At 38.1% G+C, this 18,983-nt stretch overlaps 1 protein-coding gene across 9 annotated transcripts in view; it reads left to right on the forward strand.

The window, feature by feature from the left end:
- Window positions 1-18,983, forward strand: part of NCKAP5 (NCK associated protein 5) — a 377,529-nt gene that overhangs the window by 286,584 nt on the left and 71,962 nt on the right. For all 9 annotated transcript variants that reach the window (XR_008204905.1, XR_008204904.1, XM_052676201.1 and 6 more), the window contains one exon: window positions 16,397-16,501. Coding sequence is in view for 7 of the 9 variants with exons in the window: in XM_052676201.1 (XP_052532161.1) it covers window positions 16,397-16,501 (105 nt within the window). In the remaining 2 variants the exon portion in view is untranslated. The remainder of the gene's footprint in view (window positions 1-16,396; window positions 16,502-18,983) is intronic.

Consider the following 18,983-nt stretch of genomic DNA (forward strand, 5'->3'; position numbering starts at 1 on the left):
TTCTATAGTTGGTATTGGGAAACTCTTGTACTAAAGATTGTGCTTATTTTAAAACCATAAAAATTCTGAGTATCTGAGATTTCAACAGAAATACAGATTTCTTTTTAAAAAAGTATTAAAAATTAAAATAGATTTCCTCATTACCCTGTGTTTTCTTTTTTATTTGATTTTAGGCAAATGGTACACATCTTGTATGTCTTAATTTATTTTTTTTCTTTCAACACACAGTTTGATTTAGGTGCTTTGAACTTGACTGTGGAATAGTGGCATGTATGCAGAGATGATTGCACCATGTTGTTTTCCCTTGTGCTTCTCACACAGTTTAAAAGACAAACTGATTACTACCAAATAAAAAAAAAATTTAAAAAAAAAGAAATAACAAAAAAACCCCATGTAGTGAAGGTTTTCATGACTGCTTCAGAAATCCTTTACTGTAAAACTAATTATTGAAAGTATTACATTCTCGTGCATTTACAAGAAAAGTACTCATGAAGTTGAAGGGTTGGCAATATTTTAAAAGAAATAGAGGTAGTTCCTTAAGGCATGTGATAAAGTAGATTGCCTAGTAAGTTTTTAGGAGCTAGAAATGTTGGTATGCTTACTGCTTGTAGTGACTGTGATACAGAGGACATCTCACTCCTGTTGTGAAAAGATTATCGAGGCTCCGATGCAAAAATGGAAGGATAGAGGAGTAGGGAGAGATAACTCCACCTTTTTCTTTTTCATCACTTCTTTTGTACCGTAGACGATTTTAAGAGCTATGAGCTTGCTATGGCAAGAAAGGTTTGGGAAAGAAAACCAGGAACTTTATTTTGAGGATTTTTTATTTTTATAAAGGATGCATAGAACTATTTAAACTATTAAATTGCAGGCATTTTCAGTGTTTAGCTGTGGCTTCTCACTAAGTTGTTTGACTTGATCAAGTAAGACCGCTCAGTCCTGAGACAAAACTTTTCACTCTTTTTTTTATTCTCATTAGGCGCCTTTTCCCACTCATTCCTGAGAATGGAGCATAGCAATTAACATCAAACATGCTTCTAACACTGCATATTTTTCCTTTACAATAGTGATAGTACTTTCCTACAACAGTTACTGAGCAGTAACAGGGGCTGAGATTTGCCTTTTGATAGATGTTGCAGTTGTTTATGTTATATATCTCTGCTTACATGAGAGCAAAATGTTTGTGAGCTGAATTCCTCGGGTGGAATATCTTGTTTTCACTTTTCACCCAGGAGGTTGCTGTCACAGCTGCTTACAGAGCAGGCAGGGATCTTTCTGTGAAAGGTGCTAGAAGTGGCAAGTAGCAACATTTATTGAATTGATTTACTTGATTAAGTAGTAAAATTTTCACAGTTGAGAAAGCATAAAATAATATTACTAATGATAAGATTTACCGTATTTCTGATCCCGAACTGTATTTTCATCGTCATTTTGTTTCCATCATAAAAATGATTCTTTACCAATTCCAGAAGGACCCATTTTCTCATTGTGTTTCTCTGGCAAGGTTTGTTTCATTTATTACTCATGGACCATCTGCATTGTTTAATTTCAAGTCTAAAATTTTGTCCACGGTGCTACAGCACAGTCTGCTGAATTCTTTGACTCCAATAATAGCTACTTTGCTGTATCCACCTTGTCATTAGCTCTTGTGATAACAATCTGACAACAATCTCCTGACATTTTTGATAGACTATGACTGTAGTTACATGGAAACAGTTGTGCAACTTAGCAGGAAGGGGTAAATTGCACCAACAACATTATTATATATGAGACAGAAGAAGGGCAATTAATTGCCCAACCACCTGACAAAATGAGATGGAATATCTGGCCTCAGAGTCTGACCTGTGGTTCAGCCATCGTTAGACACAATGGCTGAGTGCAGGTTAAAAGTGAAGTTGCTGCACTTTGCAGCCATTCAATATACAGATAGTTTTTAGAAAGAAAGCATTGAAGAGTTTGAAATTAAAGCAAAAACTTTAATTGAGATTAAAACAGTTAGAAAACAGTCAGCAGTCAAAAGTGTATTTAAGTAACTGGATCATCATACGATTGTAAGATACTACTCTGTAAGTTATTATTCTGTTAACTTCTGTGTCTCAAAGCTTGCTGGGGACACAGATGGACTTGTTCAAGTCCAGACAAGTCCCGAGCAAGGATTGTGAAATCCTTTGTCTGGGGGAATGCAGATGGACAAGGCCAGGGGCAACGAGAGCGAGATGAGCTGCAGCTAAATAGCTGTGAAGTGCTCCTTTGTGTGGACCTATCTCCGGATGATGGCCATCTCAGGGGGTACTCAATGACTCTTGCTCGAGGCCCATCCTTGTCACGTAGGCAGGAGAACAAGGAGGATAAAAGAGGAACTGAAAACCACGAGGATGGTTTTCTGACAACAGATTCCTCAAGAAGAATGGAGGTTTCTGACAACAGATTCCTCAAGAAGAATGGAGGTTTCTGACAACAGATTCCTCATGAAGAACGGCAGGTTTCTGACAACAGATTCCTCATGAAGAAGAACAGAGAGAGAGGAAATCCTGAAGATAGAGGGATTCCTGAAGATTGAGGTGATTCCTGCATACTGTTGAACTCTCCTGAGCCTGCTGCCTGACCGCTGTTGCTACTTCAAGAATTGGCTCCTCGACTTCCTCGTCTACCTGCCTGCTGCCCAGTGCCGGCCTCGCTGCTGCTCCCCGTCTTCTGCTGCGTTCTGCCCGGGACTTTCAAACACCGTGCAACGGGACCACTGCTGGATCCTGCTGGTGACTCTCCCCGCTTTACGCAACTCCTGCTTCTTTTCCATCTTTTCTATCGCACTCCTTCCCTTCCCCGTCTCCCTGATTAGGTCTTAGTAATAAACTGGATGGAACAACATATGAACCGTTGTTTCTTAATCTCACACCGGGTATACAGATATTAAAGAACCTCATCTCCCTCCTATAAATTGGAGCGAGACAACGATGCACAGCAGCATGATTCCTGTCTGTCAGAAGGCAGTTCCCAGTGCTACCTTGTTTCTCTAGGCAAGAAGACCTTAGACCAAGGTCACCCAGTTGTGTTTGAAGTTTGAAACTTCTGCAGTTGACTGTCTTATTTCTTCCTTCATTTCTGCTCCTGAGGTTGTCAGGGCACTCCTATTTGCAAATGTTCTGAAACATTCCAATTCCAGGGCAGACTTGCAAAGAGGCTTTTTTACTCAGTAAATATGAAAACATAAATAAGGTTTAACAGTCTTTGCAGTGATATTTACTTAGTCACAAATCGAGTCTGGTGGCTTAAAGTAGAAACGAATTTTAGACCCGCTAATTGTTACAGCAGGAGAGAAGTCACGGAAACCTGTTTGTTCAGTAGTTATGAAAATCTCAGTGGCTGTAGGAATAGACAAAATGTTAATCACTTTAATATAAAGTATGTGTGAAATATATTGTTTAAACTAGCACATTAAAATTCATCCAAGAATTATGTGGGCAGTAGAGCATCCACCAAGTAGTAAGGTGGTACTTTTTACACCAGTTACAGTTCTCTAAAGATTTCAAGCCATAGCCCTGCAGGAGTGCATTCTCCATATCAAGGGTAACAAAGGTCTGTCATTACTCTCATGAAGATCCTGTCTCAAACGAGAACATACAGTTCTTGTAGCAATGTCAAACGATAAGAATGCTTCTGTGAATCAGGAATCAAGATAGCAATCTAGAAGGGAACACTCAACGATTTTTGAGTCTTTCAGAACAAATTAAAGGAGCATTTCCTCATTTGCAGATGCTGATGTCATTACTTCTAGTCTTGAATTGTCTCAGTAAATTGTAAATTGATGCCAACTTTCTATTTCTGTTTCGTCCCCATTCATCAATACCACTGAGAACACAGAAATCTGAATCTGTTTCATCTCAGCTTAAATCATCAGTGTTGAATAATATATTGTAAATCGTATTTCTTGCCTTTTTTACAGCTCCACCTATATGCTTAAGGAGCATCAGAGAAATACTGTACTGATGTGGTAGGCCTTCACCAAGGAACTAAGGTTTTCTTGCTCTTTTTTTTTTTTTTTTTGTCAAAGACCAACATGCAACTGATACTAAGTGAACTCTAGCTTTCTCTTTATTTTACACATGGATTTTTATTATCACTAATGATACATAAGGAAGGGAGGAATCCGATATGGCATTTGATGAAGTATGTAGGCAGAGTCATGGGTTGGAAGGACCTCAAGGATTGTCAATTTCCAACCCCCTGCCAGTTTTCCTTGTTTTTTCCTGTCATTTGTACATTCAGTGTGAAAATAAATCTTAGACAAAAGTTATGAGTTCCATAGTACAAAATAGAACAGACTTGCCATCTGCTTCAAACTTCTAATAAGCTTTAATAAGGTGCATTTTTTTATTTTGTGTTATATATAACCTGCAGCAATGCTTAACTTAAAGAGAATAATCTATGTGATTCTGTGTCAGCCTGCTCTGTTTTGAATGTATTAGAAGGAAGCGTTAGCAGCTTACCATATAAATTGTTGCATAAATGCTCCAAGTGTAAATAAGTATAGATGCTAGAGGGAGCCCTTTGAATTTCTCAATGGATAGAACAGTAGCCACTAGAAGCCCTTCTTAAACACATTATGGTAAGCAACAGGTGTGCTGGATAATTATTGTCTCATCGCTGTGCATATTTCACACTCCGTAAGTCCCTAATGAATTACCAAAAGAGTGCATAAAATTAAATGATTTGAAGACTTTGAGGCCTTTCTTTTGTCATAGTGAAATGGAAATCAATTGAAATCCTAAGGCAGTATAAAAGTATAACCATTTTTATTAGAGATATTTTGTTTTCTCCTATTACACTGATAGAACTGAATATGTAGTTTGTTTTCCTGAAAGACTTTGAAACTGAAACAAAGGACTACTCAAAAGTGTGTGTATATGAAATAATAATATATAAAGGATTAATTTCATCTGTAGTGTTATACTGCATACATGTGAAATGTCATTTATAGTTTACTTATAACTGTGGTTTTGTTACTATTTAAGTATACTGGCAGACTTTATGCATCTGATGCAATAAGGAGCTGTTGCCCTTTACTTAAAAGTAAGTGTGCCAATAAGTACTTGGTAAAATTTAAGCAGTTCAGATTATATCAGATTAGTGTAATTCGCTAGTGCTTATAAATTACACATTCCATCAGATGAATCTAACATCATGCTAAGTAGTTTAGCACATAAAATTACTTGAGAAGTACTTTCTGTTGCCATCTGCTATGAAAAAAATTCTTTTTGCTGGCATGTATGCTGTATGTTTTGTATACTTTTATGTATACTGTGCATGGAAGAAAGAGTAACTAAAATAAAATGTTGTTCATAATTAATCATAAAACACCTACTGAACTAACCCCATCTTTTAGCACTGAATTTTATTAATGCTCTCCTCTCTTTCCCAAATGACCTATCTTCTTTAATGATGGTTTGGATACCTGTAGGATTCCAATCATCATCCAAAGGCCACGACACTATTGACTAAATCTCTGTTGACTTCGCTGAGAATGTGAAATACTGTATTGCAAGATAAAATCTGCAAGTAGATGCTCAGTGAAACTGAAGAGTCCATTAGTGCCTTAACTCTTATATTACCGTGTAGGTAGCTCTCTGATAAGGGCAAGCCAGAAGGAAAAGTTACCTTTGTCATTAATTCTCTTATAAGGTGATATTGACAGACTTGAGTCTTACTGTACTTTTAGCATTTTTAGATTGCATTCATGCTCATTTCTGCCTGGATGTGAGCAAGCCCTGATTCTTTAGTCGCTAACAGGCATCTGGATTCAGAGAGGAGCAGCGATTTGTCTGTGTCCTGTATGCATTGCAAGGGCGTCTTGAACACTTTGAATTAAACTCCATCTTACTGCATTAAAAGCGTGAAAATCAGAGTGTCAAAGTAATGGCATCTTGAATAAATATCAGTGCTTTAAAAATCTCAATAAAGATGCTCACTCTTCATTTCCTCCTTCTGGTCTGCACCTTATGAGACGAATGTAGTGTTTTGATTCTAATTTTTGGTAGTTTTAAAAGCAGAAGTACTTCATCTCATTTTTTTTAAGTTGCCTTTTCCTTCCTCTTAACCCCAATTATTTTTCCTCTGAGTAAGAATTGTGTTCTCTTTCTGTACTGTAGATACACTTACATTAGAGCACAGTTATTATGATTATGGATTACAGATACTGCAAGCATAAATGTGAATCAGAAATTGGCATTGTATTTTAGAGGCTTGCTTAAATTCATTAAATAGTTCTTAGAAGATTCTTGACAGTAAGTAGATATATGGGTACTCTCAGCTCTGTTACCAGTCTTCACGAGCTCCTTGGGGAATAACAAATGGAATTAGCCTTTAATGTAGGTTTTTAGGTCCTTTGTGTGCACGGGACAAGACTTTGTACTGTTCTGGCACTATTCTAAAAATCTGGCTACTTATTTGGTGCTGAACCGGGAGCTGACTCCTTCTATAATTCCTCTATAATACTTCCTCTATAACACCTCCTAACCCCTCCTTTTATCTACTGTGAAAACCTGATCAATTCATAAAGCCACAGATTTCTCAGGAAAAGTTGGCACTGCTTCTTTGAGCCCATCCAGCTGCCAAAAGGGTAAACAGCTGCTGGCTAACAGTGCTAGAGGTGAGGTCCACAGCTGCTGTGAGCCCAGGGCATGCTCCCTCTGAGCAGGTACTATCTGTGGGGTGGGAAATGGGACTCTAATGACATTGAGTGCCATGTCTGGCCCTGGTTTGGCACTGCACTCAGAAGCACTGTATTTGGAAGAGCACAGTTTGGCCCAGGAGCAACAATTGATGGTTTTCATTTTCAGTAGAGTACCTTGTACCTGGGCATTCAAGAAAAACATAATAAAAAGGCTCTTCTTGTTTAGAGTGATTCTATCTGAGCCAAAACCGATTTGTTAATGTTGGAGAGAAAATATATATGCAAACGCCGTAAACTAACAATTTCTTATTGTTATATTATTGGAATATTCCTCCTACTTTTTTCTGCCCATCTGACATTTCAATGATTTCACCAGAAAGAAAAGAAAAAAAGAAGTGGAGGAATGGAGAAACTTTTCAAATACACAGTGCAAGGAAAATGTGACTCGTTCAACATTAACCTTGTCAAATTCATGCTCCTGTCATTTAAATGAATGAGTCTTTCCAGTGTCTAGCTTGCTGGACCTTGAGAAACAGCAATGAGGAAGGACTGTAAAAATGATGCTCGTCTCTCTTAAATTATTTTTTCTGAGTAAATGAGTGATTTCTATGAAAACCAAATAAGGATGAATTTGCTTGCTAAAATCACCTGTCCACAGCCGATGAACTTCCATGCGAAACTGTGCTTACCCTTCTCTGTTCTCAGGTATCGATCTAAAACATCTTCCCCGAGCCTTCTCTCTCTTTTTCCTCCTACAGGCAAAAGGTTAGAGTTAGATAATAGTATTAATTTTCCAGACATCTGCACATGTTCTAATAGCCTTTAGAAGGTTTGAAATGGTTTCTGTTTGACCACCGCAGGGCTAAGAATGCCATTAAGACTTAGATTGTAGTAATACATAACAATCATAGCCCTGTAGTTCAACCTGGCAATAAAAAAGCTAATTTATTTTATCGTAGATTTAAATTAATGTGATGAACTCCTCTCTCAAGAGGAACCGTAACACTGCTCTTAAAAAAATACCGTGTCCCCATATTCAAAACCAGATAAAACTCTGCAACAAACCCAATGTCTATATTTGTTTTGTGTGCTCTTCCGTGTTTGCACGTTTGAGTGTTCACATAATGGAACCATGTCATTTTTTCTACCAATTCTTCATTCTTGCACTCATTTTTGTCTCTCTCTTCACTCTTAGACTCGACAGCAGAAACACAATTAATAGATGCAGGGCAGTTTCCAATGCTGGTGTTTTATATATATATATATATATATATATATATATATATATATATATATTTCCATTCATAGAACTGGGTGTGTTGTGTTTGTTTTTTTTTTTCAGAAAATAATTATTACTAGTTAGGTAGATTGAGTTCCAAATAGCTTTTAAAAATAGGTGTATGCAGTTAATAAGAATAATTTTGGAAATCTGTTATAATAATTTTTAGAGCTCAAACAGTTTTAATTTCCAACTATAGGCTAGAGGAAAGCTTCAGCATATCCCATTATAAAGTGATAAAGCAGCATTTGATAGCAGCAGCTTTTGTGATAAAATGACCATGGCAGCACTGAGAACGAATCTAATAAGGGAATTGATCTGTAGATTCCAATTCTGTAAGAGCCAGCATCGATCAACATAAATGTCAATAACAAGATCTTATTGAGGTCTGCCTAATTCCTTTAGATGATCTTGGGGTATAGTCAGAAAGGGAATGTGAAAATGAATTTTGAACTGTAGGAATCACAAATCCAAGGACTGAAATTATGTTGCGCTATCAGGAATAGCACTGGCTGTCAGTAGCGGCAATTTAGAAGTATGTTGAAATTAGTGAGTAGCATTTAGTCAGATAATGATCGATAATGCGGTCACAGTTGGCTCAATGACACCAAAGCATCAACACCTTTCATCTGTATTTTCACATGAAAGCATTTGTTAAATACAGTGAAATAAGACAACATGCGGCGTATTTACTGTTGGAGCATAGATACCATGTGTAAGGCCCGCCACAAAAGATTAATGGCATGGCTCTTCCTTGTCACAAAAGTTTAGTATAAAGCTGTTTTCTGGACTGATTTTGACAACACTGAAATGTTAAGGAAAACTGGATGTGTTTGTGAGCAGTGCAACAAGAGAAGGTGTCAGCACGTCTGGGTTCTGCCTCTTGTGCTTTCGTGTTCCCATAATTCATAAAACCTACACAAGGATAGCATCCACTTAGCAAAGTGGAATTAGCATATTGATTAGTATTAGCTCGGTAGAAAACTCTTTACAGAAAGCATTGCATTTACTGCTCTGTACCAAATTAATGAGAAAAAAATACAAATATAAACGAAGAAGAGGCCTGACTTTTCTACACTAGGTGCCAGACCTCTGCTTTGCCATACTCTGAAGGGTCTTCCTTGAGAAAGCTCATTGAAAACATTTCATTAATTGTTTACATTCTGTCTGGCTGATTACCAGGTCATTGATGTAAACTGTTGACTTTACAGTAATTACAAACCACAGGGAACTTTACACAGACATTTTCATAAGAAATTAAATTAGCTCAATTTATTATTACTGCAATATTTACAGGCTTCTACCATTGTGCTATTAAATAGGAAGCGCTTTGGAGTCTCAGAGCTTGAAAACACTGATAGAATTATAAAATGAAAGCTAGGATCAGAAAGGATTACTTTGTGTCTTTCAATGCAACTTTTACTTAAAAGTTTATAAAAATTAATAAAACTAAGGGATTTGGAAGGGGAGTAATTTTAGGCTTACAGCAATGTTGTCAAATCTCTGAAGAATTCAGAGAGATTATGTTATTTATGTTTATGCATCAAATGTCTGCTTAATACCTCCCAATTTATACCGTAGGATATAAGTTTTCAAATCTCTGAGTTTCTTACTTTGGAATCTAATTCACTGTTTTTTGCCTGTCTCTGAATGGCTTGGTAAAAACAGAGAGCAGCAAGTCTGGAAAATCTGAAGCAAATGCAAGTGAAACCTTTGTTTTCTTTTTTGTGTTGGATTTGCCTTGTTAACAGGATTTTCTGATGTAGTTTTAACACCCTAATCTTCTATACAAATGTTTGTAAAATCATCCCCTTGTACTTTTGTCTTGGATGTTGTCAGTTGTCTCAGTAAACTCGCCTGGAGGATTTGCCAGCAAAACTGACAAACCACTGTTAATGCTGCACTTGAATGTAAAGTCTAGCATCTGCTGCTTCACCAGATTTCAAGTTCTTTTAGCATCTTCAGCCCAGTGGTGAGAGAAACAACCAAAACAAATGGGGAAGAAAAAGGCAAAGTAGAACTTGTATAGAATTGCTTTTATTAGATTAATAGGAAATTCAGGTCTGCTTGACTTGAAATTTCTGGAATAGCTGGAGGCTGGCTTTTTTGTGTTAAGAAATACTTTAGCTTACCAAGATGTATATTTTATAGTTAATCCTTTAATATTCATGTTTTGTATAACACTTCCCTCTTAATGCTGAGCTGTACTGCAGGTCTGTGATTGTCTGCTGTGTATTGGTAAGACTGATAAATGATGCTCTCTGGCTGCATGCTCCTGCTGCTCTAAAAGCTGTCCTGAGGCTCACTCCCTGTGGATTCACCCTTGGCTCCCACCAAAAATCAATCCAAGCAGCTGTAGTGGCATGTCTCCCATGATATAGCTGTTAAGAGCCCTAGCAGCAACATCTGGGTCAAAGAATTTCAGTTAACCCATCAGAGAGACCTTAAGACATAACAGGATATTTGATGTGAAAGACAGCATATGTGTGCTGGTTACTGGGTAAGAATCCTGGTTTGCATTGTCTGTTCCAGGCTGAACTGGATGATTTTATGTGTTGTGTACTTCTGCAACATATCAAGTACCTTTGCTAGCTGCTTGATCTATTAGGAATGGTGCCTTGAAACACCAGGGAAAGAGAAAAAATAGTTCAGTATAAGGCATTGGCTTTACAATCTGATGTTGCATGTACTTGCTTCTACAGACTTCTATATTAGCAGCATCTGGACATCTAAGTGATGAGCATATTATTAGGGGAAGGGAGGACTATTTTGAAAAGACAAAGGCTGCTAGTTTCCCTCTCCATGCATGATTTGCCATGGCCCAACAGCAAGGCTTGCTGATGAATTGCTGCACAGTGCGTGTGCTGCAGCTATTTCCTGTGACTGACTCCTGTTACTCATGCTGCAGAGCTTTATTCACTTTCTCTAGGGGACGCTCTGCAATCCTCTAATTGTTCCTGCTCTTCACTAATACCCTGTCATTTCCTTTTTCCTGGCTGCTTGTTGATGTACAGTTTTGGTCCTTAACGAAATGCAAGGTACAAGTTGATCAGTTGCTTTTGCTATATGTACAAGTGAAAATACAAATCTAAGTATGTCTCACATAGTCCTCTAAAAGTTGACCTCTTTATGGCATGTTTGTTAAAGATGCAGGAAAGCAAACAGCAATATGGTCATTTCAGTGCAGCTTATACAATGGCTATGTTGTGTTTTCATAACAATTGCAAAAAATCATTTTATTAACTGCCTTTTTCTGGGCAGAAATACAAGGGACCTTATTTGATGTAAAGGCACTCCTGAAAAGTGGTACTGAGGATGGGAATGCTTCTTGAAGACATGCTGAATTCTTCAGCTGAAGCACCATGATTCTGGAATTTGTGTTAGTCTAAAATTTAAGAGAGAGAAGTCAAAAGTAACTTCACACCGTTAGGATAAATGATGGTTGTAAAATGTATTACTAGAGAATTAGGAGGAAAAAAAACATGGATATTTCCACAATGAGGTGTCTTTAAAATTACCCTGAAGTATATAGGTATAAAAGAGAGTATGAGATGACATGTACAAAGCACAAGAACTCTGCAAGGAAGCCACCTGTCTACACAGGCAACAGACAGCAGGAAAGATGAGGGCGAGTTCTTAACCAAGCTGATTTACTAGCAGAAAGGGCTCAGTGTGCCAATTGCTGTTGTCGTTATAAACTTTGAAAAGCTCTGTTTATAGGATGTGAATAGTAGGAAAGTGAAGCATAATGCTGAATTTTTTATTAAATATATAACTTTCAAGAGCTGCGATAATTATCATTTTATTTTCATTGCATCAGTTACAAACAATAAGACAGAAGGCACTGCTGTGCGCACACAGTACATGATTTCAAGTACATTTCCAAAGTTAGTGATTGTTAGAATTATATACAACAGAAGCATCTTAATGCAGTTTTCACTTGTTTCACATTTGGCTATTATGTTGCTGACAACCATTTGTTCTACTCTGTATAGAAAGCAGATTTACAACGTGCCAAAACCGTATGTATTACAGATTCTGATTTGTTTTAAAGCAAAGCCTATTTCTAGTTTCAGAGGCAGAACTTCATTGTATTATTTTTCCTTATACCTAATTATCCTTTATTTCAGAGTAGTAAGGATATGAGAAGTTCACACTTCACATTCTTAATCTAGCTAACATCTGATAAAAGGTAGAAGATGTCATTTCACCTTCATCTGAACATCCCCTCTGGAAGGCATCTAAGGCCTGAAAAATATTTAAGGACTTCAGAACATGATATTTCTGCATAAGCGAGTATTAAGTAAATTGTTCCTATTCACTCATTTTTCTCTTTTCTTTTGGTCTTGCTGTTTCCCTTGGTGTGAATCCCTGGGAGTGACTAATTCATAGCCGCACTCTGCTTTGGGTGGGTTTAGCAGTTAAAGTTGAACAAAGGAGCAGGAAGAGTATAACAAGTCAGGCAGTGAAAAAGTCAATCACCTAGCAAGAGTTCTTGTGCCTCTGTCACATCTTTAAAGAGGTCATTGTATCAGTACTAATTGTGTTGCACACTTTTTGCATATTTTTTATAGTTACCAAGCCTTGCTTGTTTAGTACAGCAGAGCTATGATTGGAGCTGCTGTGTTGCTGCCTTTGGGTTCTTTGTGAATTATTACAAATGAGGGCTGCAGAAAAGGTATTCCCTGCCAATCCAATTGCAATAGTTGGGCTACATGGGAGAAAAGCCCAAAGCGTCATTTGTCAGTTGATGGTGCCCCAGTGAACAGCAGAGATGGAGGTAGTGATGTGCCCCCAACAAACATTTACAGGCTGTTCCACCAGGATAAAAATGTCTCTCTGAGAGCCTCGAGAGTTTCTTTCTTGTGAATGATGGACTTTGGCTCACGTGAGAAAAGCAAAGCCAATTGATTTAATAGCAATTAACTCATCCAGTATTGGAGAGTCATATACAGTTTGGTGTAATTCGTTGGAAATTGTTCTGGTGGTGCTTGCAGGCCATTAGAGATTTCAAGGAGGAGATGGAAACAGATAGAGGCGCTGCACAGACACAGTCAGGATGCACTGTGGAGTCTGTCAGTAATGCTGCCGCGTGCCAGGAGGCAGCAGTCCTCTTCTGTCTTCCTCGAGAGCCTTAATAAGGACGTTGCTGGGGGGACAGGTCAGGTCTCCGTCTGCTGGATCAGTTATCTGCCTGCCAGATAATTGTATTTCCTATTGCACTTGGTGTAATGGGTTTCTGCCTAAATTTGTTCGTTTTGTTTTGTTTTGATGTGGGTTACAGGAATTAATCTCAACTTTCAGCCGTATCACTCCGTCTTGGCTAAAAACACAAGCAAGCCAGAAGGAAGCTTGTGGCAATACAGCCCGGGAAATACCACAAGCTTATGGCCCCAGGAGGCCCCACTGCTTCCCTGGTCTTCCCTAGAGACGCAGGTCCTGCCTAGCCACCTCCTGTCAGCTTTTAGTCAGTGCCTGCCCCAGCACCACTCCAAGCAGGGCAATTATTTCTAAGCGAGCTGGTCCAGCCCGTGCCACATTCACTTCCATGCTGGTGTCTGCTCTCAGAGCGGCTGTGGTGGTTTCCCCTTGTTGTTACACAGGCTGCTGGCTACTTCAGTGCCCACAGATGGGGTGGGTGGCTTGGATTTATAGTTACAGTGCTTCGTTTTGAATTTAAGTATTCATTTAAACTGACGTCTTTTCTGTGGAAGTCAGCCTGGCCTGCCTTTTGTTGCACTGCATCCTGATAGCATCAGCACGGATTTTAATATTGCACCATTGTCAAGGCAGTGTAACTCCTTGGTGTGGTTATGCGGCCATCATCTGAAACAGCCATAAACCAATACACGTTGATTATCCGAGAAGAAATCAGAATCAAGATGTGTACTTAGCATAGTCTGTTGCTTTCTTTTAAGTGGATCATTAAGGAGATTCTTTTAGCAGAGTTTTCACCATTTCTGAATTAGAAGATGGAGAAGGAAGAAGAAAAAAAAAGTGAAAGAAAAACAATTTTCTTATCGTTTTCTTTTGTAATTGGATGACTTGCTTCAGTGCCGTGTGACTTTATTTAATTAATGGTCTCCAACTTTGCTGTGCTGTTTGCTAACGATAGTCCTCGTGCTGGCCTTGTGTCTGTTGGTGTCTTTGCATAAATGTGGAGGGAATATTTCCAGTGTGATGATCTCTCATTGATGCAGAAATATAATCACATTACACATCTTTAGAGCAGTAGCTCCAGGCTGTTTGCAGCATGCTCTGCTGAGCTGTATCTCCTCACCAGCTCTCTGGTCGGAACTGTTTGGATTTTTTGCCTGCTCAAAGGTGTTATGTCCAGATGGGCTGGCCTCTGCTCTTTGGGCTGATATGGACAATAACAGCAGTGCACCAATTCCCTTTGGATGATTTTACAAGTTGTATTTTGTTTCCTTTACTCTTAAATGTTCCCTTTTAAGAAATGAAATATTTAAATTGTTTCGCTGGAAAAAATGAGAACACAATTTTACAGCTTTAAACTCCTATAGCACTATTTCTAAAATATTTCTGGGAAAATAAATGTTCAAGTATAATTGTTCGTCCTTCCATCTCAGGTGCTCCCTATCATCAGCTCTACCAGATCCAGTTATAGTAACTCACACTAAAAATCTCTGGAAGCCATAATCTTGTAACTAGTTACATTGGAGAAAGTAATTCCTCTGCTAAGAGCAAGTACAACATTTGTTCCTAACAGCAGTTTCTCCTGTTGCTGAAAACAGTGGAATTTTCTGGTGGTTCAATTGGAATTATTGCCAAGCAGATGTACTAAGTCAGTAAATCTGTGTGCTTGGAAAAGCATTTTACCTGGAGCTTAAATCCTGAGCAAACAGCTGACAATAACTCTAGTAATAACATTTTAAAGGTTACGCACTGAAAAACTAGGGGATGTGCACCACTGGTGCTAAAAAACACATAATCTGGATGTAGTTAGTATTTATAATAAAATGTATATTGGATACTGAGTGCTTGTAGCATTTTAATCTACTCAACAACATGTTGGACAAAATATGACTTTACAGAGCATTGATCATTGAAACTATTCGCCGTAATCTTTCTGCAACATATATCCTAAAAGTCACTGCATAGAATCTGGATGAATGTGTAGCTCTTGAGAAATGACTTCCAGATTACTAATTAGTGAGTTCTGTAGATTAGAGGTGTACCAGGATATGAGATATATTGCATAACTGCAAAGAACTGCCTCAGCACTATGACTACTGCACAGTCTTCAGTGATTACAGGTTCCTTTTTTCTCTTTTACCAAGTTTTTGAGGTAGGCAGGCTGATGCCATGCGTTCAGTCTCAACAAGCCTCCTCTGGAGTCTACATCCTTTGTCAAGGACCCAATACAGTGCCACAGCGGTGGCTGTGCTGTTTGCTCCTCCTCGTGGAGCCCTCAGGTGCACAGGAGATGGTAGATGTGATCTCCAAGACTGCAGCTTTGGGGAATCATTGGGAAAATTTCAAGAGCCTGATCCAAATTCCTTAAGTGTGAGAGTCTGTTTTTTCTCTTAGAGTACTTTTTCATTGTTTTCAGTGGACTGTGAATAAGATTTATACTGCCTGTTATGTTAGATGATATGTTGGTCCAATGACTGACAAGACTGCAGATATTTCTTTTCTTTTTCTAAGCCATTGGCTGAGGCATTCACATAAATCATGGATTCTATTGAAACTGCAATTAAAACAAATCAGGCTTAATACATACTGAAAGCCTTAGTAATTACGATACAGGTGAATGTGGAGGAAGTGGCACCAGCTTAGTCATCCTTCCAAGCAAAACTGAAGGAAAGAACAGTGTGTATAATCGAACAGCATCTGAATATTAATGCACAAAATCCTCTGAGTCCCTCATTCCCTGATGCAATTATTTTCTATTCACATTAATTGTTCCTAACAGATGACATTAATGACTTTGAGTTAAAATGTGTGCAAGGGAAGCCTTCAGCAGATCAATGCTGTTTAAAAATAGGGTCACTTTTGCAATCATTCACTCACGGTGTAGCAGCTTGTAAATAAAACAACGTTAACATGTTGATTGATTTATAAATGTTAATTTCGTAGTTCATTTTTATGCTTTTTCCCTGAAACTTGTCAAATTCTATGGAGAGTGGTGGGACTCCTGTTCATTTGTCATCGTTGCATATTAAGTAGTAGTAAATTACAAAGCAGAGATTAGGAGAAAAAGTACAGTTTGTTTTAGATGAAGAACGACCTGTTCTTCACGCAGGAAATCCTGGACAAAACATGCATAACCAGCAGCATTTTGAATTAGAACAAATCTTCTTTTACCTCGGGGTCTTTATTTCCCTTGAAATTTAACCGCAGACTTTGGAATTTTAACAATGCTGATCTGCTGCATACTTGACGTATGCTTATGCTTTGCTTATTCCCTTCTACCCCCCCTGCAGAAACTCCATTCGCGCATCCTAGACCTCTCATCTGGAGATTTGCTGTCAGAAGTAGAACGGAACAGAAGCTCGGTGCAGTTGCGACCTGCTGATGCTCAGATTCACGTGAGTTTCTGTGCTGTCCTTGTATCCCACGTTTGGACCCCTCCTTTTCTCCTTAGAAGTCTGATGTCAGGGATGAAGCATAAAGCTGATCTCTGAATTGAAACACTGTTGAGGCAGATAACAATAGTTCTTCTTCCTTCTGTTCTCAGAAATTCAATATTGTATCCTCAGTTGATACAGTAAGCAGATAGTGTCACTCTGTGCAAAAAAGCATAAATCTTAGTAATGTCCCCAAGATACCTTTCTGGGTATTGATTACATCTCAGAATCTGTGAGAAATGGTCAAGGAGCTTTTTATTAAAGCCCATGCACCATATTATTCATCCACTTTTATGATATATTATGTATGAACTTTTAAAAATTCATGGGCTCTGCATTTTTTTTTTCTGATGGGTTTAGCTTTGTGCTTATTTGGCAAAATGTTAGCCAGTGTGGCTTTCATGTTTCATTGTCAAAGAGAAAAGTAGCTTAGAAAACAAAAGCACATGAAGATAGAGAGGAATAAAGAGAACAAGAACAGAACGTTGAACCTGTGCGTGCCTTTGATCTTGAAGTATAGTAATGTCAACAAAAATGTGATCTCCTTTGTAGTGCTTATTGTAATGAAAAGGCATTGTTTCAAAGGTTCACAAAAATGCTAACAACCCTTTGCATAACATGTAATTAAGCCTTCAGGTTAGGATTTTCTAAATAAGTAGTTTTGTCTCTTTTGTAGTCTGATTCTTTCAGTTTTCTGTGATGCCTGGCAAAAATTATGTATTTAAATTGTAATATTATATTCAGGACTTTGTACTCTCATTTTGTTAAAGGTAATGATTTTAAAGTCATAATTTAAAAAATTAAAATTTCACCATGTCATTTAACAAACCCATGTTCAAGTTAAATGTATTTAATTAATGCATCATAAACATACAATTTAAAGTACTTTCTGAGAGAGTTTAGAGAATACAGGCAAATTGCCAGAGAAAATTTCAGTCCTTTTATGGTAGTCTCAGGGTAATCCAGAAGTGAGCTGGATATTCTGCTTCAAAATCTCTAACGCTGTGATGTTTTTGCACATTTTCTCATCTCTTCAACGATAAAGATGATTTCAGAGACAAGCTCTTCTTTTGCTTTGCTTAGATATGTTTTTCACGCTTCTAAAACTACAGGAGCAAATACCTTTCTCATCTTTTGGTTCAAGGGAAACAAAGTAAAGTGATGGCCAGGCCTGCAGACTAACTGAAGGTAACAGGAAAGGAAGGCAAACTCCTCAGTATGCTGAGGTCTCCGCCTTTCTCTTACAGAGTATTCTTATAGGGAAGGATTTTACAGACATCCTTCTCTTCAGCTGACTGGGATGTGGCATAGTATAAAGGGCAGTATTTGCCGTGGTGGGTTTTTCCATTGCCACATCCGAAACAGCTAGGACAAGCATGTGTTGCCATTGGCCTCTATACAGTCAGCCCTGCTGGACATGACACCATCATAGGTGTGATAGATGTAACAGCTGATAAGGGGTCTCCCATGGGAATCACAATGGCAGAAATAACTTGTCTCCACAAAGCAAGAAAATCTGTTTCAAAGCTAAAAACAAAGGCATCATCCTGCCTCTGATGCTGAAGCATGTGCTCTTCCCAGAGCCAACAGATTTAAAGGCTGTTCCTCCAGCATCCATTTGACTTCTTAGGAGGACATGTACCAATAACTCCCAGAGGTGAAATGTGCTCTTGCTACCTCTAAATGATTTTCCCATTCATAGGTTTTGCCTGTGACGGAGAGTAATGACTTGCCCTGTAGTTATGTTTGTCAAAACCAGAACATTATTATGTCAGCTGAGCAATGAATAGCTGTACTGATGAACTCCTTAGCAGTAAAAATTCTGCTCTCACCCATTTAACTCCAAAAAGGTTCAACCCTAGTAATAATAAATGGAAGGTTGTGGAGGAATAAATGGAAGAAATTACGAAAAGTACAACAAAATATTAGTGCATGAGAAGTGCCTACAAACTATACATTTTCATTTCTGCATGAAGCAGCTGTGTATTGCACATACAGTTTTAGTAAATTTTTTGTGGACTTTGCATTTTCTAAATATAAAGGTAAATTTTTAATCTCAGCAAAATGGATTGGGTCCATGTCCCGATACAGAAATCATAAATATTCTTTGAGGCTGCACAATCATGTTCTTTCTTAATGAAATTCACAGCAAAGTTTTATAGAAAGTAGAGTTGTGCCATTCTGTTTTTTGCTACTGGTAATTAAAAAGGTGTCTGATTTGGTAAGGAAACTGGAAAATTGCCTAACAGAATGGTGCAGGCGCTTAACATTAAAGAATATCTAACATTGTTAGGCAGAAGAGTATTAGTTTGAAAACAAATTAAAGGCATCCTAGATACTCCTACAGAGGTTTAATATTTTACCTAAAGTGCTATCTGCTCTTCATTACTCTCTTCCTCAAAGCTGGCACTTAGTCACAGTCAGCTGAAATTGCATTTGGAGA

The sequence above is a fragment of the Tympanuchus pallidicinctus genome, unplaced genomic scaffold, assembly GCF_026119805.1.
Source record: "Tympanuchus pallidicinctus isolate F22 unplaced genomic scaffold, pur_lepc_1.0 scaffold15, whole genome shotgun sequence".
NCBI classification, from domain to species: domain Eukaryota; kingdom Metazoa; phylum Chordata; class Aves; order Galliformes; family Phasianidae; genus Tympanuchus; species Tympanuchus pallidicinctus.